Below are 24118 nucleotides of genomic sequence, written 5' to 3'. Positions count from 1 at the left end.
GGATGCCAACTGCTGTTGCATATTTGATGCATTTTCTGCTTTGCCAATATAAATGAAAACGACTCCAGACAGTGACGACAACCAACCGTCAGATTAAGCATAATAATAATAACCAATGTGAACACAGCCTAAGAGAATTATGAGTGAAAGTTAGTGTTGTGAAGTGAGTCCACCTCACCTCGTGGCGCTGCAGAGTAGGGCATAGGAAGAGGCTGGTCTCGTGGAGTAAGGCCCCTCAGCAGGTCTGAGCGCTGGGCAGCCATGGCAGCGGCTGCAGGCCACTGGTGCATCTGCTGGGAGGTGATGTAGTCGTTGAGCAGCGTCTGGCGGTTTTCCAGGGCCGCAGTGTCAGGAAAGCCACGGATGAGATAGGGGTAGGGGTGAGGGTACGCCGGGTTGGGCGTGAGGTGGCGAGGCAAGTAGTAGGCAGCTGTGTATGAAGAGTAAGAAACGTCAGGAAAGGTCCGTTATTCATATTGCCATTTTTGTTAGACTACTGCGTTTAAAATATGTCAGTCTAACTTGACTGTTGCTGTACCTGGGTCAATGGGGATGCCGCGGGGCAGCGACGCAGGGTCGAAGGCTATGGGGATCTGACGGTACACGTCTGCAGCCCCAAGACCCTGCAGCAGACGCTCATAGGTCTGTTGATCTGTAACACCCTGCAGGGGTGATTTGGTGGCACTCATTTCCCTGGGGGTTGGCGTGGATTTACGCTCCTGAGGCGGATTCTTACTGGAACCTGGCGTTAAAACAAGGACACAAAAGAATTTCACGCACAGTCTTTGTGGTGTTTGAAGGGTGAACTATCTCGTTCTGAAACATTTCAGCTGGCTTGACTGTATGGTGTGCACCCACCGTCATGCTGCCTTTGGCTTGCCTCCCTGGACAGAGGGGAGCCACGGTGTGAAGGCCCGGGGTAAGGGGCCCTCAAGGCGCCTTTTTCCTCGTAGCCCACTGGACTGTGATGAGCCTTGTTTCCCTGCTCTGAGCCCAGTGTAAGCGGAGAGGAGCGGGCTATAGTGCTAGCCGTGCTGACCACCGCGCTGGGCCGCCCTTTTGGTGCCTCGTCATAGCGGCCCCTCTCGGCGCGCATCTCCATGTGGGAAGGTGCATTGTGGTAGGAACGTGGTGAACTGGCTATAATGGAGCGGACATCATGACGTTTCCCCGAACCAGTTGCCTCCTGCTTCATGGGTGTTCCCTGAACACAACAGGAATTCATCAGTTAATTGTAGAGAGGGCCAATAACAGTAATAATAACTTTATCGATATAGCAACAGTACTACTATGACAACAGGAGGCCAAACAGTGATGTCCAACAAACGCAAGACAAACTAAAGTGACACTGATAAAACAGTACAGTAGATGAAACAATAAAAAAAGATAATGTTTTGTTAGCGTTAGTGTGCGTGTGTACCTGTGCCATGATGCCCTCCTTGCCAGGCTGTCTGAGCTCCTCTCTGGGAATGAGGTGGATGGAGCGACCAGGCTCCTTCACCGTAGGCACCATGGCCTCTCGGCCCTTCATCGGGTCGGAAAGCAAGCCGGGCCCGCGGGGTGGGGAGCCCTCTCTCTTCATCTGCTTAGCCTCCCTCCTCAGGTAGCCATCCTGAGGGTCCAGATGACGAGGTATACCTAAAATCATTAAGATCATCGTCAATCTTATTGGAAAGCGTACTTCAAACTGAGAAAAAGTGAAATAGACAGAAGAGACGTGAAGAAAGGCTGTGATAAAGTTCTATCAGCTCAGCTGAACCAGTGAGGGTTCTGAACGCAGCTTCATCCACTACCATCTCTGAGCAAGATGAAACAACATGGTGATCTGACGTTACTGCTGTCAGATAAATATGAATATGAAATCAACATGAAAGTACTCCTGCCAGCGGGCGAGTTCTGGTAAACTCTAAAATATAGAGAGTCCAGTCTAATGAAGTGAGAGCACCTGAGTGAGCCCCTTCAGGAAAACAGACTGAACGCAAACAGAGACGAAAGAACGATAATAAACAGCAGAATCTTGCAAACAGATTCAGTTCAAAGATTTAATCTGCTGCAACATCTTTAAGACTTTTCTCAGTGCTAGTATGTCACTTGGATCTGTGATTGGCAAAAAGATGTCAGCCTGTTCTCGAGAAGATTAGATTTAGACATAAATGATGATGCTAAGGTTTTTAACAGAAAAATCTTGGATCTCGCCCAGCAGAAGGGTATGAGAGTTTTAAAATAAAGGAGGAAGAACAGAAAATCACATGCTCATGTGTGTTAGTGAGGCGTCATCCTACCTTGTGAGATGGAGCCACGGATGTGATGAGCATCCTTGTAAGGTGTGTGGTGAGGACTGTCCCTATCGTGAGGCATGGCTCGACCAATCAGACCTGCGGTAGGGAGGAAGGAGCAGTGAGATGTAAGGTGAACGCTTTCATCGATAATGAGTTAAATGTGATTAAACGAGGGTAAAACAAGGGATTTCATACAGTGGCCCTTTGTGAGCAGGACACAGGGTTAAGACGGTCGTCTCTTACCTTCACAGTTGGCTGCAGACATGGAATCCCTCAAAGGCAGTCCTCTTACGATGCCTCCCTCCATGATGTCGTACGGACGCTTTAGGCCGAGAAGTTCCCCGGACTGGCCTCGGCCCTCATCTTTAGGATTCTGAGAAGGTGGGCCTACAGATGACAGAGATGTTACTATAATAAGTTAATCAATGCGTCTTAGTGTGGGGCAAGTAATCAATGAGACCTAATAATTATTTATTCATATCATTTAAGCTGATGTACTTACGGTCATATGTGAGAATGTGCCCACTGATGCCCTCGTAGACCACATGGCCTTTAGACAGGGCCTCGTCCCGTTCCCTCTCAGCTCGACTGGCGCTGTCCTCTGTGATCAGACGGCTTATGGTCCCCTGATACAGCACATCAGCTGGCGTCCCCTGTGACCAAGAGAGGAGACGTACCGGCATTTAATCAGAAGTCTACGTTTCTATTTTGGTCAAGCCGGTCTATTTTCAGAACTTTACATTCCAAAGTCACGTAAAAATCAAGCCTCGTTCTCAGCAAACCAACTCAAACTGGTTTTCTCAGGCAGCACCAGGTTATGGAAACAGCACTCATCCATGCTGACTAACGGCACAGGCTTGTAGCAACAAAAGGCAAAGCCCACAAGTACACTGTTGGATGGATATTGTGAAATTCACTGAGAGGAATATATTAAAAATGTCAAAGAGATTACACTAAAACGTTTGTTGTGTGGCCTAAATATCCCTTATTATGGATAATCACTATCATGAAACTTCACAGTAGATACAATACACGACAAAACAACAGACTGTTATATAGCTACAGTGCTAACAGAATAATGAACTAATGTCTGTTATAAAGGCCCTCCACAAAATCTGTTTAGATAACAGCTTCAGAGGGCTTTTAAAGAGACAGAGCCGGACAAAAACAATGCTGACTGATACTATTATGTGTGCAAGTGACTAGGAACAGTCTTTGTCTTTCTTCTCAGGATTGGAGCCGACTGTAACGCATAATACAAAACATTTATTCCGTTTCTTGAAGTGTTTGTGCCCCAGAAAGAGCTTTTGTTACAGTGTTGACAGAGAACAGTGATCCAAAATAAATAAACAAACAAAACAAACACCGCTCTGAAATACAAAGTGGTGCTCTCAGAAGAAGCGGCGGTGCAACAATAGATGACAGGCTTTTTGTTAAAACCTTGAGTCACATCACTCGTACCCCGAGCGCGAGTCATATTTCTACACTGCATGAGGAGGGGGAGGGGGGGCAGCAGACACGGTAGTGCCTGAGATCACATTTCCGCTCTATTAGTTGCAGCTTTTCCAAGAAGACGCTGCTAAAGGTTGAAGGCCAGAATAGTATGTTTCTGTGTAATGGGAGTGTTGTGTTGTTGTGTTTACAGGATCAGATGGCACTGACTAAAGCGGTCCTCATCTACTCCCTGAGAAAGTGCAACATTGATATATCAGGGTGGTAATCCGGCTGCAAGCTAAACAAACACATGAGCTTCCCCCTCCACGACGGCACTGATTATGCTTCATCGCCTTCTCCTTACTAATCCATCGCAGTGGATTACAGCCTTGTTTTCTCTTGTATATCAGCTGGATGTGATATTACAGTGAGCATATCAATGACGAGGTTTAGCCAGAGTCTGGAATAAATAAAATAGGGGAACAGACGCGGTAGAGTACCTGTTGCTAGAGCGACAGGGTCACAGAATTTGGTGGTTATGTCACAGCAGGAGGGAAATCTAGCAGCCACAGCACTTAGCTCGCCAAATGACGTCTAAACAAACCTGCTGCCCTCTTTATCTTTAACCATCATAAGTAATAAGTAATAAAACGCCCAGTTACACAAAGGCTGCTAGTGTGATAGACTTGGCTTTAAACAATATGGGGCAGGGGCCAAATGACAGAAAGGATTTGAGCAAAACTAGTGCCAACCAATCAGAAGAGGTGTATAGTAATGAAACACTCTTGAGGGTGGGCTGTCTGTGTTCCAGCCACATTTGCTGCTACTATCATAAACTGTGACACAGTTTAACCGTCAGTTTCAGTTCACTATTTACATCCATCATACCCTGGCCGAAGCAAATCACATTAACCTGACTGAGCCACTGCTGCACATTGATCTGAGGGGAAACACTGGGCCACATATACACAGTATACCATTAGTTTCCTTTAAGAAGTCTCTCCTTACCTTCATAACGGCTCATTCACAGTAGTTCACTTTTAACCTAATCTGAATCTATTTAAAAGGTAGTTCAGAGGTTCTCCAAATAAAAGGGGAAGATAAGTGTCTGCCAGTAGTCTGTCGTAATGTACTACTCGCATTTGAACTCTGTCAGCAGAATATTCATAACACACTCACACCAGGATTGCCACACCCAACACATCGATAACAAACTGCACGAATGGGAGATTCTGTTCTGTTACAGTGACAGAAATCACTGAAACAGAAATCAGAATATGCCTAAATCAACAATTACTAACATCTATATTTCCTGCATGTTAAGTTACTCGCTCTCAAATAGACTACATTTGATGTGGGTCTATTTTTAACTCAAGTGTACACTGTGCAGTATAGTATCCACAGCAAAGCTCGACTGTGATCGTCAGAGAGAGAATTAAAAACGCGGACATTCCTCACTCGTGTATCGTACAACAGCCTCAGCGAGGACCACGGATCTAGACTCTGATCTGAGCTCACCTGAGTTATGGAGCCCCCTCGGTAGGAGATCGAGGAATCTGGATGCATTCTGGTCCCTGGGATACCCTTAGTGATGCTCCCCCCTTGAACAGCTGGAATAGAACCTGTGAAGATAGTATAGTTTGTGAAGATGCTAAGAAAGAAAAACAGCACCGAGAGTATTTTATTTGTGTCAAAAAGCCTGTGAGCATGGCTGGAATCAAGTCACATGCTGTTGTATTTACAGTATTATTTATAACTACAACATTCAGTCTCAACACTGTGTTTACTGATGTAAGAGTGAAAGCGTGGCTTTATTAAGTTCCCCAACTTTGTATCAAAAAAGGAGAACTGTGTTGAGACACCACTGGCAGTAATTACGGCTTTGAATATCCTCGAGGTTGCGTCTACTAGCTTTGCACACATGGATCTGGGCAGTTTCTCCCATTCTTCACATCCTCTCAAGCTCTGTCAGATTAGATGAGCTTCGGCAAACTCAACTCTCCACTCATTTCCAGCTGAGATTTAAGTTTATGCCTGGGCCACTCAAGTACATTCAGAGACTTGTCCCAAAGTGGCTCCAGTGTGGTCCTTGCTGCGTGCCTCGGGTCACTGTCATGCTGAGGAGGTTAATCTTTTCAGCATGACCAAGCTCAACCAAACATGTGGGAAAACTCATGATTTTACTTTGTTATTCAAGGGTGTATGGCAAAACAGTCACATTTAAATACGAGTGTTTGCCAGGATGCGTGATATAATTGGTAACACACTACACGGGAAAGGGAAACGATGCAAAAGCAAAACACTGATAACCAGTTTACTGCAGATGGAAATCAAATGAAAGACAATGCGAGGCACCCACCACGTCCAGCATCATGAGGCGACCCCTGGGTTGGCAAATTGTCGGCTTGAGAGGAGGAGCTGCGAGGGGACAACTGTTCCTGCTTTATCACGGGAAAAGGACCGGCTGCATAGTTTGGAAAAACCCAGGGACAAAGAGAAACAGTGATGAGGGAGACGTGTCTATAGGGATGCATCAGACCTCAATATCAGTTGTGATGAGAAAGTAAAACTTTTTTTTTTTTTACTCACCCACTTTCCTTTGATCCATCCAAGACAGCCCCATCTGCGTGGGGGTCATCCTCCCATGATCCAACCCATGAGCTGGGCTGTGCAACTGCACTGGGGTGCCCTGAAGAAACGTCAAAATGGTGATTCATATTATTATTGCTCTTGCGTAGAAATACGTGTGTCAGATTCTACTTTTTTTTCATCCATGCGTTAATATCTTTTGTAGCATGTGCGACTGAGATTATATTAAAAAAAACTACTAATATTAAATTCTATTGTTTCTGCGGGCCAAATATAACCATGTAGACGCCCTAGTTTTCATTTTTGTGGTGCTGTACCTGTGTGATGGAGCCGCCTGGCTTGGAGGAGGAAATGAGTGGCGGAGGCTCTGGCATCGTGAGGGGCCTCACTGCTGCTAGCCTTCCACTGTCCTGTGGCAGATTAGCGAGTGAGGGGTGGCCGGTTTGCTGGAACGCTGGAAGGCGAGAGAGATTATGAGATGTGACTATTGTGGAGGTTTTGTTCAACGTTCTTGTAATGACGTCTGAGGATCGTTAAGAATATAGAGACCGGGCCGGACAGAGAAGAGGACTCACAGTTGAAGTGGAGCAGGTGTTGGTCGTGACTGATCTTGGCCATGTCTCGTGGGGACATGGGGTACGGGGAGAGAACCGGTCGGCCCAGGTTGGAGGTCCTCAGGTCGTCGGGGCCCAGCGCCTGCTTCTTGGCTTCACCGTGCGGGGAGAAAGCCCGGGACTTTTCTGCAACAACAACACACAGAGTCATGACAAAAAGCGCAACACTCCGCTAGACCTGCAACTAATCCAAGAAGCTGTCCTTCAGCCGCAGCTCCCTGATGTTGTCGACAACATCAACACCAATGTCATTGGTGTCTACGAGCACACAGAACCCCTCACGCCACTTCCCAGCGAGGGTGATATCATCAACACTGAATTAATACGCCAACATACACAACAAGCCACTGCTAATATTTTAAAGTACACACAGTAAAAATCCAACAGAGGAGGTGATCACCCTGCAGTGTGGTTAAGGTGTTATTAAAGGGAATGGTGTGGCAAGGGGTGAACCTACTTAATCCCTGCAGGAGGGTCAGTAACCACCTCTCGTTGCCTTCCAGCTCTGAAGGGACACAAACACACCACAGATCATCGCATCCTCACAGATTTTTCTCTCTCACACAAAAAGAACATGCACTAACTACAAAAACACTTCGCTACTGTTGCAACATGGCGGGACTTTTGTTTTCACCAACAGCCACATGTTAGTAGGCAGTGGCTACAATGGAGCTTAAGAATATATCACACCTGCCTCCGAGTCAGACACTGCATCAAGAGCTTTTTAAGATTTTCTAAAAATGGCATGAAAAGGTGGATGCTGTATGTTAAGAGTTCCCAGCTGCTGCTGCGGTGCCCAGTTGGTTGTAAAAGACACGTCTTTGTCTTACACTGTACTCTCAGAGACTCACATTCCACAAGCTCACAGTAGCTGCACTGAACTAGACTATATTCCCTTCTGGGTCAATAGCAAATACCAAATCATTTATCAGCTCCCTCTCTCCACGAGTGTCCCAGAAACACGTGAATACCCTAAACACTAGAGAACCCAGAATCAAGGTTAGAGCATGTAGCAAGGACCAACTAAGTAAAACTAGATCAAATGCGACTAAAATGGCAAATTATGCAGCATTGACCTCCGTTTTCTTTTAAACTTTTCACGAGTCCTCTGCTCATCTTGTTGTCGTGATTCCATTAATCCTTCATTGTAAAATTGACAACAATGTACCATGTTTACACGCATGCATACAGCCTGCAGAACGGTGACATTAGGGATCACAGAGAAAGAAAATGACGACATGGGGAAAAAAAGACAAATGCTGGCGATTGTGAGAGGGGTTCCTGTATTTGTAACTTTAGCTTCCTAAACATCCTATACTATCTCTCAATACTATCGGATTGGTGAAGTATTGACGTGACGGGTAACGTTGGTGATTTATCAGGGTTTTTTCTGTCGTGATGCAGGTGTGCGTACCATCTTTGTCACTGGTGGAGGGGCTGCGAGGGCGAATACGAGGACTGCCGCTGTGAAGGGCCTCCCTGTCTCTGTCTGCCTGCAAGGTGTACGGCTGCTGTTTGCCCGGCTGGCCTGGAAGCTGCTGCTGCTGCTGCATTTTGACCTCCTGAGATGACTCCCCGTGAGCCATGGTGATCTGTTGCTGGTACAATGCCAGGGCATGAGGGGGCAGCACTGCTCCGCTCCGCTGACCGCCTTGCATGGAGGCGTCTGGCATCTACACACACAGGATGAGGGGAAAAGAAAAAAGGTTACAATCACACCTCACACATAACACAAGGCCACTCCTTCCTGGCATTCGACATATGGTTAGCCACATACGGTATCTGATAAACATGATGGCAAATAAACATCTCTTATTTCTTGGTAAGCTAATGTTTCTCTGATGCCGGGGATCTAATTTCTTCTCCACAAAGCAATCTCTCCCATCATCCTCCATCTGGCTGGCTTATTTTATACAAATATGACTTAACAATTCCACCTGCTATGCTGTTATCACTGTCAGCAGAGAAACAGAGATAGCATTGATACCACTGCAATGGAAATGTGTGTGTGTGTGTGTGTGTGAGAAAGAGGGCTGGGCAACTCAGTTTTCTGTTACAAAACACCACCGTGGTCAGAGACACTTTCCACGGCTGGAGAAGCCCGAGATACTCTGTACTCATCTGCTGTGTGATGGATGAGGGGATGAATGGAAAATACAGTTTAAGTAGTGACTCACAATAGGTGGTATAGCAGCAGCCCTCTGTTTGAGCTGCTTCAGGTCCATGGGCTTCTGCAGCGGGGACGATATGACCCCATCGTGAGTGTAGTTCAGGAGACTTGGCCGCGGAGAAGTCATTCTAGACACACAGAGAGACAGAAATAAGTTTGTGTGCCTTCTCTTATTGGCTTTTGCCCGCTTCATCCCAAACACATTGTGTTAGAGTTCATATATTTCTGTTAAATCGATTAAGAAAAAGAAAACACTTGAAGACGGCAGAGGTTCTGATTGTGTTTCCATCCCACATGCCTGCCTAACAATTCCCACAGAGGACACAAATCCTCAGTCACAAGGTATTTAAGTAATCAAATGATGGCAAAAGAAAAAAGACAAATACAAGGGGTGTGTGTGTGCGTGTGTTGACAGAGGCTGAGACTGGAAACGGATTGCAAGTAAAAATCCATATCCATGTCTCTCACATCTGTCGAAAGCACACAAAATACTCGGAATCAGGCGGACACACACTTTGATGCACAACAACACAAAAGTGTGTATACACACACACACACACACACACACACAGTCCCTTTGTTTGCTTTGGCAGGGAGGACAGCTTTCCCCCGGCTTTGCCAGTACATGCAGTCTGCTGTCATGGAAAGAATTGCACAAATACCGTGCAAACAAGACTAATCACTCCTCCCACGCACTTTGACACCTATTTCTTATGGCTTCATTCATATATATATATATATATATATATATATATATATATATATATATATATATATATATATATATATATATATATATATATATATATATATATATATATATATATATATATATATATATATAAATAATATATACATATCTTTATACAAACTTATATACTCACACACGTGTATGAATTCATTCATACAATGTGAAAATAAAAAAAGAGCAACCTGTGGTGTGTGCACGCACACACACACACACCTCGCCAAATATGGCTCAGTGTAACTAGGCAACCAACAACACTTCAGAACCCTCGCTGCTGTATTTTCTGGTATTTGAGGTACACCACAATAGTAGGACACCAAGTAATCTACTGCTCAAAACCAGAAGCCCTTTGGCTCTAATAATCTCAGGCCCAATCATGTCACTGATTTTTTTTAACATTATCTTTGAGCTTAAAAAGATGAGAAATGAATGTTTTATATATCTTGCTACAAGCTCTTACCTGTTCTTGTCCGTGTTGTCCGTCTCCTCCATTTCATCAGCGCTGCAAGTGGCACTAGAGTCACTGTCCCCATGGGAACCTGTTCTGGGCCCGTGGTCCTTCTTGGAGCTCTTGGTGGAGCTTTTACCTTCCTCCAGCTCTGCAGTAGGAGGTTTTTTATCAATGGCATCGCTGGGGGAACTTGGCTGCAGCTGCTCCTTGCTGGGCTCCCCCATCTCCGTCTTTATCTCCTGCTTGATGGCGGATTCGGCATCTTCCTTGACTGGAGGTTTCTCATCCCCTGCCTGGCCCATGTCTGACCCGGACGCCTCCTTGTCCCCGGTAGTGGAGCTGGCCTTTGACCTGCCCGAGCCGTCCTCCTTGGCCTTGCTGTCCTCGGATGAGTGTGGCGAGGGCAAGCTCTCCGTATCAGAGCTGTTGTTGGCTCCACCTGGAAGGGACAGGGGACAAAAGGAAACGCGGATCAGACGACAAGACTGGGCTTCTACTGTAAATCATGTTATATCTCCTTGTCCTTTTTTTCTTTCATCTCCCCCCCCCCATCTCTTTCTGCTCAACCAGATTCTTCACAGTGCCAGTCTTCTCCCTAATCAGGTTTCACTGTACAATAAGGAGGAACTCAAAACCAATTGGGATGATGGACAAAATCCCCCGGGGCTTTAGCGCTCTATTGTGATCGTGCGGTCTACTTCTACAGCGGGGTTTTGGAATCTGTCATTTCAGAGTACAAGTCTTCAGGCAAACAGGGAGCTACTCCAAAGGTTTTGCCGTTACACAACATTACATACCATCAGCGGACGTTGTATTAGGTAAACCTGTACAATCTGAGGTAATCCAATACAACAGCTGAGCCATACATTCTGCCATTTCAAAGATAATAATGTTTAGTTCTGATCGACACAGTCAGAAAGGTATTAATTCCACTAAATGTGCTTTAGTTTGCAGTGGTGTTGAACTGGACTGCATTATATGAAGGCGTCTCCAATGTCGTGCCCACCCCATTTAAAAATATGAGGGGTTAAGAATATTAAAAAACCTCACGATAATGCACTCCAGTACACCACCACTAACTTCAACCATAATAATGAATAGATAGTTGAATTAACACGTCTCGGAAATAACAACAGGCCATTACAAGCTTCATGAAAAGGTTACTTATAAAGCATCGAGGGATTGTACATTTTGTACACATGCAAATGTTAACGCAGAACTGTGTTTAAACCACGGTACTACTGTAAAACCTCAACTATCAAATGAAGGTTAAATAGACAGCCTTTCGATTGATAGTGTTTTCTTTTGGCTGTTAGCATGTCGCTGTTGGGAGTGGTTTACCTTCTCCATCTTCAGGGGCCTCCTCTTCATTGCCACTGGCCCCTGAGCCCTCCATCTCCTCCTCCTCTGCTGCATACGGGGCACTGGTCTCCTCATTCTGCAGGGCTTTGCCCTTACGGCGGGCCTTTCGCTCTTTCTCCTGGGTCAAAGCAAAACCACACTAAATAAAAAGAGCCTGGGGAGTCAATAGTCTTCAAAACCGGACACAATCGTATTGCTTGGTTGTACACAAAACACATTAATGACTTCTTGAACATCACATGGAGCAAATATGACTCAAAAAAATGTCCCTGTGTTTACCGATTTCATTTTATGCTGCTGCAGAATCTCATCCAGTTTCTGCCTCTTCTTGTAGTTGAAGTAGAAGTTCTTGCACTGTGACACTGTTTTGGATCCCACCATCTTGGCGATGGCAGACCAATTCCTACCATACTGGAGAAGGCCTGGAAATAACAGATGGGACAGGCAGAGGGTTAGGACAGGACAGGAACAAAGACCGCTGCACATGGTGGACATGCGGCCTTGCACGACTACTACATCTCCATCTCCACAATCAAATGATATTCTCTCTCCAGTTGTAAAAAAAATAAAAATAAAATGATGCAAGCTAGTGCACTTGTTGTAAAGATTGTAAATGTAATGGTTATTTTTGGTTTATATACCATAATCAATATCTTAATAACCACAATCTCTTCCAAGTGCACCGTATGGAAGTATCTCAATGATAAGTCAATAGCCATAAACATCTGTCTCTATACAGCTGTTAAAACGGTAACACAGCCTGGGAGTTTAGCTCAGGATGCAACATAGACACAGTCCCACTCTCCCAGCAGCAGCGTGGCTTAATGCCATATGCTTCCTAAGTAGAGACAGGGGGGAGAGAGAGTTACAGAGTGAAGGGAGAGCGAGTGTGGTGGCTGAGCCGTCAGTCATAGGGGGGGGGGGGGGGGGGGGGGGGGGTCACTCTGTGTCATATTCTGACTGACTTTGATGTGACTCAGGTCCAAGAAGCCCTGGTCCTTTGCTCAGTCAACCACATGATTGTGCCTCAGTCTACAGGCACCCGCTGGGCCGGAGCTGTGATAGATCAACCCGTCACGAAAAACAAACGCGCACACACACACACACACACACACACACACACACACACACACACACACACACACACACACACACACACACACACACACACACACACACACACACACACTAAAAGAAGAGACATATGGAGCAGTCAGTGTGTAAGAGCAAGTGAGTGAGAAAGACAGATAGCGTAGCCTTTGCTCCAGTGTCGTCGTCGTCCCCCAGAGTCTGCTGTTAGCTAAAGGCAGCTCATTAACAGTGTGTGTTGTAAGAGGCTTAGCTTACACCACCCACTTGTTTCCTGTGCCAGCCTGACAGGTCCTGGCAACAGGACAGCCTCTCAAACGGTTGTGAGGTGGTGGTGGGGGTGTTATTAACAGGCACAGAGCCAACACCTCCTGGGATAACCTTGGACACGGGTTCAGAGGTCTCTGCATCTCATCGCTTAATGGAGGCAGTAGGACAACGGGCACGAGTCCGAGCCAAAGGAGAGGGAAGGACAGCTGTTTTACAGCCCGGTCATTTCAGCTCTTAGATTAATCAGAAAGACTGACTCTGATAGCAACGCTCTACTCAATAATGCTATCAATAAGTAATAGCTGCAATAAAAGCTGGGTCGGTTAGCTTAACTTCTACGATAATATTCACAAGACTGTATTTATTTGTGCGAATGATAACCAAGATAGGAAGATAAAGAAATCACGTGAAATATGATCGAGTATGCCAAAAGGGCGGTAAAAGCTGTGCATCTTCCAGACGTATAACATTCACTGTCATTCGGAGAATTTAATAACGTCAGTATAAAAAGAACTGTAACAAGCAAAGGTGATCTTCAAGTCTGAGCTGCTGGTGTCTAAAAGCTGCTGTGCACCTACAACCTGTCAAGTGTTAAAGTGGAAGAGCTTTTTCAGCTGAAATATTCATCGCCGCCACTAAAAGGCATCGCTAGGGAAGCTTCTCCGAGGAAGACAAGGAGAGCGAGTAGCCCGACTCGTTCCAAGAGGACTGAGACACATGACCGACACTTATTAACCTTTTACAGCTGTCCCACTAGAGGGTAGGGGGGGTGGACTGCCATACAAGCCAGACGCCCTCCACACAACACACAAACAAAAACAGTAGCATGCTATAACACACACACACACATTCAAACAAGACAAACATTTTGCTGCTCCCACTGAACCTGAAGCAATATCAAATGATTCACTTAAAGTCAAAGGTCCCTTTGTTATGACCTCAAGCTATATCCATTATATGCAAGCACACAAAGTGCAATCCTGAAGCAGCTCTGGTTGACTCGGGGCCTTAGTTGCTGGAGGAAACACACAAGGAACAAACATCCAATCAGCAGCAGCGATACTGAAGCAGGTGGTAGCCTCACGGCCAATCAGAACACGGTATTCCCATAAGCTCCTCCCAGAGAAAAGTCAAATCAACACCTGGTGCAGCCAGAAAGTGGTTGTTCCTGTCTGTCACATGCCTGTCACTCCGGCCGTCGTCTCGTGGCCCCGCGGTGGATAACAGTATCAGACGGTCTGATCTCTAGAGGGGCCGGCCGGGAAGCTCTTCAGGGCTGGGCCTTCCGATCCAGAGCAGAGGAGGTGAAAACAGCTCAGACTTTTCGCTCTTCCTGCCAGCTGGCTTGATACTTGAGCCGGTGTGAGGTTGACATGCTCCGAAACAGCACATGCTCCTGGCCTCTGCCCTCCTTTTCCTCTCACTCCGTCCTCCCTGAGCTCCGGTGAGCGCCTGGTCTGTTCTTCTCCGCCGTGTCTCTCCCCAATGGCGGTCGTCTGGGAAGACTTCCACAGGAAAGTGGGACTGTTGGGCGGTGCTATGTGCTCAGCCTCTCTCTCCCCTCATCTGATCTCTCCTCTATCTCTCTTTTTTTTTTTCCTCCCTCCCTCCCTCCCTCGGTCGGTACGTCCGTCCCTCCCCCCCTCCCTCGGTCGGTACGTCCCTCCCCCTACCTCAGTCTGCCAGCAGGCACCGCGGCACGCACGCACGCACACACGCATGAGTGAGTGAGTACACACACACTCGAACCCTCTCTCTCTTGTTAATACTCTAGCACACAGATGCAAACACACATTCAGGCAGTCCAAGAGTAAACAGAGAGCAGTGAGAGAGAGAGAGAGAGCAGAGCCACTGAGCCAGAGAGACAATGGAGAAAAGGAAAGGATACAGAAGTGGAGAGTAAGCAAAGTGAGAGGAAGGGGGAGACAGGGAGGGAGGAGGGGTTTAGTTGATGTTGATACCATGAGAAAGCATAAAGGCTTTCACATTTTTCCTGACTGACCTGCTTTTCATCTTGAATGTGACCTCTCTCTCCAGTCTATAACAACACGGAGTGAGGGGAGAGACAAAGTGAGGGGGGAAGAGAGGCGCTTGCCAAATCCTCCACAGCCTTTGCCAATCTGGGCCGCTGCCATCTCCCGTCCGAGGGGACGTGGACAGAACGAGAGACTGAGATGGAGCAACAGTGGAGGTGAAGGAAAATATATAAACATGGCATTCTCTACCTGCTGCTCCTTTAAATGTGCTCTTCCAGCGAGCAGAGCACAGGGGCCATTATCAAGCCGCCTGCCTGCTTGCACCCAAAGCAAAGCCTGCCAGATTAGTGCACTTACATAAACGCAAGCCAAGAAGGGTGCACATGCAAACACACACAGCTTGGACCAAGTGCACGCAGACACAACCTTTTTCCACACACACACACACACACACATACACACACGCACGCATGCACACACACACACGCACACACAGAACTGGTGGCTTTACGAGAGAGGCTTTACAAAGACCGGCCGTCCCTCGTATGCAGTAGCAGTCTTTACGAGCGGTGAAGACAAGAGTGATCTATCCACGCCATCCTTGAAGGCAGCGCTGGCTGATGCTGCCATGCCGGAATGCCAATGTCCTGCCAGGCACTATAAATGCCATTATTCTGATCTGTTTAGCTCAAGGGGATAAACACCTTAACATCAGGACACCTAAGCCTCCTTAAAACATATACATGTCAAGCACCTGCGAGGGAGATACTATGAGGAAATGGGGTGGGCGGAGTTATGATCTTGGAGTGCGAGTTCTTGGAAGGGGAATCCCCCTTTTGGCAGGTGTGGGGGTAGTTGTCAGAACTGATGAAAAAACGGCGAGAGCAACTACTCCCCTTCCGGCCCTCCGGACGGTAGCTGGGGTTCTGTGGTTGTGGTTACATAAGCCCTTCATAGAAGCCCTGCTCCCACCAAGCTGCCAGGCTAATCCGCTGGGATGGAGAGCCCCACTAATCCCACTGCAGGAGAATGGAACTGAAGACATTAACCAGGATTACTACACAGGACTGTGTTCCAAGCCAGGCCAGCACCAGTTTCGTAAAAAATAACCCTATAAACACACACAAACCCATACGTATACACAAACCTAAAATTGCCAGAGACACTACACACACTTAGCAGGAGACCGATGCGATAAACGATGACCAAATGTGGTGTAAATATCACGCTTAAGCTGCTGAGAGCTGCTTGCTTGCAAGAGTCCCTTCATCCACTGTTGATTACAAGGGAAGACAGGTTAAGTTAGTCACAAGCAGAACTGAGAGTCACACAAAGAAAGATGACTCATCATCTACCAATATGGCCACGAAGCAGCAGCCATGAATTTGCAATGAAATTGCGTTGAGTCAAGTACAGAAAGCAGGGCTCCACATTACAAAGCTGGAACAATATTTACAAAAACACCGACAAAATAAAAATAAAAAGAGGCATGTAAATACACAGCTGAGGCCAACGTTTGGCAATACGAGGAGTCAAAGATAAAGATGTTTATAAATATCAACATGACTGACTGCAACACAGATCACATTTACTGGGAACATGTAAAACTAGATAAGAACCAGATCTGACCCTCAATCTGGTGCAACGGACCAGGGGAGGGGGGGGGAGTTCCTATCCAAAGAGCAGGACGCATTAGAAACCACTGACGTCGAGGAGCTGATTATTTCAGTAACCGAGACTCACGGACAGAACTCAACAAACACCGTGGAACACACTCGGGCAGAGCGCTGGCGATAGGAAAATGGGCAGGAGGTCAGCGACCTCTGTGAATCAGCCATGGGCCTCTCGGTAATCTTCAGTCATGTTGAGTTAATGACTGCTGCATTTACAGGGGCTGGCTGATAAGAGGTAGACTTTACAGCCTGCGTGATAAAAAAAAAAGACAGGCCGCCTTGACCCAGAGAGACATGGCTCTAAAGAGCAACGGATCCAGTCCAGGCAGACTGACACATAAGCGCATAGACACAACCTAGCAGCACGTGGTGGTAGCTGCCTCACTGACAGGAAGTCACAACCGCATCACTCGTCTGTGCTTTCAAAAAAACAAAACTGTGCTTGAACTGCTGCGAGTGTTCTTTCTTTCGGCGACTGTTGTTATAATACACAGCGACTAGATTACATTTATACTTCACAGGGAGAAGAAAGGTTTACACTGCATTACCTTTTTTGGCAGTTTCCATCTCTTCTTCAGTCCAGCGAGAGCTCTCATTCATCTCCAGATTAGCTGTTAAAAAAAAAATTTAAAAAATAGAGAACCACCAAGTCAGAGAAGGCGGGAGGAGAGGGGAGGGGGGAGTGGGCAGTTGCCACAAAGTCAGTTAGGGAGTGACTGACAAGAGGAAAGGAAAGAGAGAGAGAATAAGAGGGTGTGGGGGGGGGGCAGGGTAGCTTGTGCTGCTTGCCAGTGAGGCACTACAGCGTGGGTCGCTAGGGACTGTTTGTTTTAGATGGAGGAAGCAGGAAATCCAAGGAGAGAAGTCAGTTAATGATTATAGACAAAACAACTGGCTTCTTTCCCCCCGCGCAGCCCACAAGCCAGGCCGACCCTGCCTGGCTGACAGCGGAGAGGGAGCTTCTGTGTCCTCTGTAAGGACCTGTGAAGGGCACCGTGGGCCAGCGAGCAGACGAACAAACAGTTGGGGGGGGGGGGGGGGGGGGGGGGGGGTGTCTGCTGATGATCTCCTCCAGTCAGAGTCACCAGGGGATTCCCTGTGACTAAACCTGTGCTGCAGGAGCGACTGCAGCATATACACACACACAACTGCTGAAACATCAAAAAAAAAATCCCTGATAGCCTGCAGCGAGAGTGTGCATGGCTGACTTTCCATCTGCGAGGAAACAAAGAGCGAAGCGGGGGGGGGGGGGGGGGGGGACACTGCTGACACAGTGAATATTGTTTGTCCTTAAATAATACTTTTGTAGACAGGGGAGATTGAAAGTGCATATCATATGCAGGCATAAACGTTTCGCTGTTTGGATTTCTTATCGTGCCACTTTGTGTCACTCGAGTGTCACTTGGTGGATGAAGACAAAAGGAACAACAGTGCACTCTTGTGGTGTGGGACAGGAGGCCACAACTAGAGCAAAGGTGACAAAGTCAGTCCTGCACGATGGTCGTGAAATACTCATCTGTAAACCTGACACGTTGTCCTACATAACTGCATTTAGCTACTATATCATCTCAAATTAGAAATCACGCAAGTTTCCTGATAATGAATGACAAATAAAGTTTCTTGTCCTGGCTGTGTGTTCATCAGGTATATTACAGCAGTTTAATTGTGTGACATGTGTCTGTAGCCCGAATGCGAAATGGATTTAAATGTCAAAAAGAGACTGACCGAGCTCATTGTTGAGTGGCGGTGTGGTGGTCTCCTCCACCTCACTGGTCATGGAGCGGGTGATTCGGCCCTTGCGGCGCCCCTGGCTGTTGGCTGTGCGTCGACCCTTAAAGGCCACGGTGGGCTCTTTGTCCTCGGCGTCTTCTCCAGAGGTGTCGTCCCTGTGTGTGAGAAATGTCAACACGGTCAGCAAGAGAAACACAAGAGTGTTTGATGATGGCAGTTTAGCAACTGTAAAAAGAGACATCTCACCAGTGAAATAATTCCCATACAACCTTTTCTGAGACTCAAATATGGGCCATGCTGCTATTCAGTCAGTCCCAAAAATGTAATTCAAACGCACTTGTCCATCACTGTCCCTAATGCAGCCTCTACATTGCATTGGACATGTTTGTCTGCAGGTGACTAGAGGATTCTGCAGACTGAAACACAATCTTGAAAGACAAAATGTAAAAGTGTATACAGACTCTGCTTTTTCTGTCTCCCCCCCCCCCCCCCCCCCCCCAAGATAATTTATCGAGTGTCAGCACAATGGCATGCCAGGAGACAGCCACAGAGTTTGAACCCACTGCTCCTCCATTCATCTTCCCCCAGCACCATTAATCTTGCTGAGGGGAGCCGGTGGCACTCTAAATATAGGCGAGCCAGCTGTGCCAGCGACAGGCAGGCAGCAGGGTGCACTGGGAGTCACGCGGTCCCCTGGACTCGCCTCAGAGCAGGGAGTCAGTGCCTCATCATATTCTTCTAGTCCGACACTACTGCTAATAAATAGGACCTGCTTTCGCTTGAAAACTATTGCAGTGTACAGCCTATAGCGTGTGAACACATACAGACATAAGACTGTCGTATTCATTGATGAATTATCAGGCACCAGATAGCAGTCATATTCCATCTGTTGTTTTGCATCCTTTGCTGGCCCAGTGCCTGAAAACACTGCAACACACACACACACACACACGCACACGCACACGCACACGCGTATCTAATTTACAGCTCGGTTAATCGTACTGATTATTTTCCCCCACCAAAACAAATCCAGACTTAACAGAATTTAAAAAATGAAACTTGGCATCCAATTGGGAAGGGGAGACGCATAAACAGGAAAACAGCTGTTAATAGGGAGAATGAAAGAACACTTGAATTTGCAGTAGGTGGAATGTCTGGCTGGAGGTGAGAGGGTTACAGAATGATTGGATTCACAGAAACGGTCCCTGCTCGCCAAAACTTACTCCTCCTCCATCTGACCGGGAACAAATCTAAAATTGTGCGTTGGAGAAATGGGGAAAGGGAGAAGATAGCTGCAGCTGTAGAGGTCAGGCTCATACAATGTGGCAGACATGTTTTCACTCTCTCACTCTGTCAGCGTGCTTCTCTAATGGATCAGTGTGTTGAGTCATCTCTGCAGCGCACAATGTTTGGACTGACAAATTCACGAAGAGTTTGACGCAAATGAGATGACTCCAGGCATGACGTTTTTGGTCAGTATTAATAAGAGACTCACTTCATTCCATCTTCCTTGTCTTCGGGTTCATTTTTTTCTTCATCCCTCTCTCCCTCCTTCTCTTTCTCCTCCTTCTCCTTCTCCTCCTGGCTGCCCCGGTGCAGTTGTTGTTGTTGTTGCTGCTGCTGTTGATGCTGCTGCTGCTGCTGCTGCTGCTGCTGCGACGAGGGAGACGGAAACAACAAAAAATCAATCCCAGGTAACTAGATATACAGATTCACCAACAAACACCTTTCACCTTCCCTGTAACCTGTGCACCTAAAAATCATACACTTCAATGTGTGGACGCATGAAAGATGGAAGTGATCACTTAATCATTTCGCATAGCATTTAAATTTAGTTCACTGTAGAAAGTAACTGTTTCACTTTAGCAGATTGCTCCAATATTTCTCCATAATTACCACAGTGAGTGACGCCACTCTTCCTGTGGCAGATCTGATAACTACAACACTATTCAGAGAAATGTACGTTGGGCACACAGCTGCAGACCGTATGATGTCTGGCGGGGGGGGGGGGGGGGTTTGTCATCATTTTTTGAAGAGATAAGACAACAAACCGCAGCATTGTGTTAACAAAAACATGAAACATAAAACCATTTCTATCTTTGACGTTGCAGAAGACTTTGGTTCACTTCCTTTTTTAAAGTACGGAATAGTTACCAACCTAAAAGAGCCTATTCATTTTCTGCATAAACAAAACAAAACGGGATACGAAAGTTCAAAAATATGCTCTTTAAGCATCCAGAACCACTTCCTTACCAATTTCCTGTGTGTCTGGGCTTTTAGGGTTAGAGTTCAGATCAGACATGCAGTCTGACCACAACAACTTTAAACACGGCTTAATATTGACCAAGCAGACAAACTAAAACTGATCAGAACTTCAGCTCCAAGTAGTTGTTGATCGCCATCCAAAGAATACAAACTTTTGTTGATCTCTTTACTACACATCTGCTCTATAAAAAGGACACTTTACATGTGGCTCCTGGCAAGGACACAAATGGAATGGAGAGAGAGAGCTACCGAATGAAAGGAGGGAGAGAAGCCATGAAAAAAAGAAATTAACTCAGGCAGAAAGCAAAAAAAAAAAGCAACTCAAAAGGACGTAATGGTCACTCAGCGTCAGTTCTTCCTTCCTCCAGACACATCAGGACAACAATCACTATCCATCCTAACTATAGAAAGATGTTCGCACTGCCCTATAGAAAGTGTAGCTACTCCACGACAGCACTGTGAGAAAACAAGCCTACGGCTGGAAACGCATTAACATTAAGCTATTACTTCCCTCTCTCTCCACTACCCAAACATAATCTCTATGAGCATTTGCAGTCGTTCTGACATATTGCACTGCACTTTGTGCTCCTCCTCTCCAGCGACCTCCCTCTGAGACGGCAAGCTATTAGTGTTAGCTGCTCCTCAAAGAGATGTGGAGGCAAACCGCCGGGTAATGAGCGAGAGATTTCTTCAGGAAGGATGAGGAGACGCCACCCTCGTACCCACAGGAAAAGGTCAGCAGTAAATTAATGTGCCATTTCTTTAGCACCCGGCACCACTAGGTTTAACAGCTAGCACCTGATCTGGGGCTAAGTAATAACTGGGAGCTCATTAGCAATAGAAATGAGCTGCCTTTAAAAACTGTCATTATGGAAATAGTGCTGACGTGATGGGGTTGAGCAAATTGTGGCAATGGATCAGCACACGTGTGACCTTTGCTGTTTTTGTTTTTTTAACTCTTCATTATGGGAGTGCTGTGGCTTCGACTAGCTCACTGTTCTGTAAAGACATCACTAGAACTCCAGTGCTGGTAGTGAGAACAAGACACATTTATAAGCAACACAATTGTCCTATTTTCAGTAGTTTAAGGATTTTAAATCCTATTGCATGCTGTTTTTGCGCAGCACAACGTTGTCTGCTTTGCAAAGTCAACGCATATTCATATCTCCATAGAAAAAAAAATGATCTGCTGTCCAGCTGGATAAAATCAGAGGAAAGTCTTTGTCAAGTTAAATTCACTGTTGACAAGAAAAATAGGGGAAGAGTAAATACTGGTAGTTCCCGACAAACCAGTTTGACAACAGAGAAGTGCATCAGCCCTGGTGTGTAATGACATGAAATAGAAAACAAGTTTTTGGCCAACTAGCAAATGTATAAGTTAGCTAAGTGACTGCAACTGACAACACGAGGCTTCTTAAAGCAAGGGTTAGTGATGCCCTCGGGTTTTCAGGCCAACAAAGCTCGTTGTGCGATTGGGCTTTGATTTAAAGTACCTGGCTTCTTCCTCGGCGTCTGTAGTTCCTCCGCACTATGTTCTTATAGTTTTCATTCTTTTTGGTCAGGTAGTAGAAGAGCACACACTCCGCCACCGTCTGAAACATTGAAGAAATTCGTTTTTAAATAATTATTTCCTGAGAAGACTGGATTGCCCAGAAAAACACAGACAAAAATAATTGTGTCAATACCTTTCGCTCCAGAAAAGATGCAATCAGACCAAAGTTTTTGGGGTGCTGGATGAACCTGTGGGAGGAGAAGAGAAGAAACTCTAGCAACCCGGTACTGGAACGACTCAAAGTCATTGGCACTGACACAAAAAAAGAAAATTAAGACTACGGTTACTTAAAAAAAAAAATTTATCTGAGGTACATCTATGGCATTAATCTAACAAATTATAAAAAATGACACCAAACAATTACAAGTGATCTAATATCTTAATGTATGCTTTGGATCAAAATTATAAGAAAAAGAAAGTGAAGCCTGTGGGTAGACTTTAGAGTCAATAAGTCAACTGTGTGGGTTTGATCGGATTTGTCAGCTTGAAATGTCTCCTCTCGTTTCTCACGAAAGGGGAAGATTCACTTCCTTACCAAGAACTCACTGACCCACTATCGATCACTCAAGTACCACAAGATAACAGAACAAGACATGCTTCAATCCTGTCGCTTAAAAAGAAGATCATTTGATCATTAGTAAAGATAATTTGGGATAGAAATGTACAGAATTTAGTGTGAAACTCTATCTGTTCATACAGTGTACTCTTGGTGGAAAACAATTTTAGGTGTATATTTGGCCGAAGGAAACCCAATCTAGCTGCTCGGGAAATAAAGATAAAAAGGGGTATTTTCCTATTCACAGAAAAGGAAATGAAGTCTGCCACTGTGACTTTACCGAGGTGTTGTGCTTACTTCTCTCTGAAAGTGTCCTTCTCCTGCTCGCTCCACATGTTCATCACCTGCCGGTCCTTGTACACCTTCATGGGGTCGGCCATCAGTCCATTCATGTTGATGAACTTGATGCGCTGCTGCTCAGCGTCGAAAAGCATCGGAGGGATGACCGCCAGCTGCCGCATTTGCTTCTCCGTGTTCTGGCGTACACCAAGGACACACAGAAGCCAACATGGAGTGAGTGGGTCATTATCGGACAGCATGGTGCTTGTATTGACATGGAAGTTTAAGGTGTCTCGTTGGCTCAGCAGTCAATGTATACTCTCACTTTGCTGTCACTCTTCACGTTTCAACCATTACCCGACCTTCAAAGTGAGATGACGTCTGAGGATAGCAGGGGGATATGGGAAAGGCGCTGTGCTATCTGGAGAAGGTAGGAAGCTTTTCTTGAGATGAGACAACTCGATTGGACACGGTGCTCAGCTTAATGGGACCGGGCTGCCATGAGAGGAACAGGTCTAACGTGTGAGTAGTGGATATCACGGCTGTCTGCTCAGAGCGGGCTCCTCCTTAACACTGAGAGCTCACAGTGCAAGAGTCTCACGCCCAACAAAACGTTTAACATGAATTACAAGCAAGACATTTATCTGGTTCGGTCAGTCATTGCGATTCTTATGAAAATTGTAATTGGATATATAATGGTTTTTTTTTAGTCCTAAATTTGTATTCGGTTTCAACTGGACGTGAAATGTGTGAACTATCAGCTTTTAAATTATTGAAATGCAACTATGGCAACATGTGAGCTTCAATAGTATGAATTTTGGAGGTATGTTTGAAGTCAGGTCAAATAAAATAAACATAATTCTACACAGCGGGCTTGAACAACTGCTAAAAAAAATGCTTTTCTTGGACGAGACGGACACTTTTAATAATTCCAAAAGCAGCTAAATCTGCAGGCTACGACATGCTCGTGATTTTATATCCCATGCTGATATTTATTATATCACAGAACTATAATACAGTGGACGAGTACACAGAGAGAAATATTACTGTTGCACCAGCAGCTGAGGCTATGTGTTGGCT

At 46.0% G+C, this 24118-nt stretch overlaps 1 protein-coding gene and 1 long non-coding RNA gene across 9 annotated transcripts in view; one reads left to right on the top strand and one right to left on the bottom strand.

Annotated features, from left to right (window-relative positions):
• The window catches only part of ncor2 (nuclear receptor corepressor 2), a 76956-nt gene that overhangs the window by 10415 nt on the left and 42423 nt on the right, over nucleotides 1–24118 (bottom strand). For 3 of the 8 annotated variants that reach the window (XM_076104375.1, XM_076104376.1, XM_076104382.1), the window contains exons 12-35: nucleotides 23057–23235; nucleotides 22337–22391; nucleotides 22145–22243; nucleotides 19882–20039; nucleotides 18381–18541; nucleotides 17204–17266; nucleotides 11927–12069; nucleotides 11627–11786; nucleotides 10295–10724; nucleotides 9094–9214; nucleotides 8331–8589; nucleotides 7374–7421; nucleotides 6878–7042; nucleotides 6620–6756; nucleotides 6303–6402; nucleotides 6073–6177; nucleotides 5232–5335; nucleotides 2782–2932; nucleotides 2523–2666; nucleotides 2283–2375; nucleotides 1421–1638; nucleotides 859–1204; nucleotides 539–742; nucleotides 179–430 (exon numbers count right to left, since the gene is read on the bottom strand). In XM_076104375.1, coding sequence (XP_075960490.1) covers nucleotides 179–430; nucleotides 539–742; nucleotides 859–1204; nucleotides 1421–1638; nucleotides 2283–2375; nucleotides 2523–2666; nucleotides 2782–2932; nucleotides 5232–5335; nucleotides 6073–6177; nucleotides 6303–6402; nucleotides 6620–6756; nucleotides 6878–7042; nucleotides 7374–7421; nucleotides 8331–8589; nucleotides 9094–9214; nucleotides 10295–10724; nucleotides 11627–11786; nucleotides 11927–12069; nucleotides 17204–17266; nucleotides 18381–18541; nucleotides 19882–20039; nucleotides 22145–22243; nucleotides 22337–22391; nucleotides 23057–23235 — 3895 coding nt within the window. The remainder of the gene's footprint in view (nucleotides 1–178; nucleotides 431–538; nucleotides 743–858; nucleotides 1205–1420; nucleotides 1639–2282; nucleotides 2376–2522; nucleotides 2667–2781; nucleotides 2933–5231; nucleotides 5336–6072; nucleotides 6178–6302; nucleotides 6403–6619; nucleotides 6757–6877; nucleotides 7043–7373; nucleotides 7422–8330; nucleotides 8590–9093; nucleotides 9215–10294; nucleotides 10725–11626; nucleotides 11787–11926; nucleotides 12070–17203; nucleotides 17267–18380; nucleotides 18542–19881; nucleotides 20040–22144; nucleotides 22244–22336; nucleotides 22392–23056; nucleotides 23236–24118) is intronic. The other 5 variants (XM_076104378.1, XM_076104379.1, XM_076104377.1 and 2 more) reach the window with 5 other exon arrangements.
• LOC142964174 (uncharacterized) overlaps nucleotides 14315–24118 on the top strand; it is a 41563-nt gene continuing 31759 nt past the window's right edge. Inside the window, exons 1-6 of the long non-coding RNA XR_012957511.1 lie at nucleotides 14315–14914; nucleotides 15044–15197; nucleotides 19744–19858; nucleotides 19986–20080; nucleotides 21251–21385; nucleotides 22349–23272. This is a non-coding gene — a long non-coding RNA (uncharacterized LOC142964174). The remainder of the gene's footprint in view (nucleotides 14915–15043; nucleotides 15198–19743; nucleotides 19859–19985; nucleotides 20081–21250; nucleotides 21386–22348; nucleotides 23273–24118) is intronic.

The sequence above is a fragment of the Anarhichas minor genome, unplaced genomic scaffold (assembly GCF_050575085.1).
Source record: "Anarhichas minor isolate MPS153535 unplaced genomic scaffold, ASM5057508v1 ptg000030l, whole genome shotgun sequence".
Lineage (NCBI taxonomy): Eukaryota > Metazoa > Chordata > Actinopteri > Perciformes > Anarhichadidae > Anarhichas > Anarhichas minor.
Note: the sequence above shows the minus strand (reverse complement) of the source record. Positions and strands in the feature narration are given on the sequence as shown.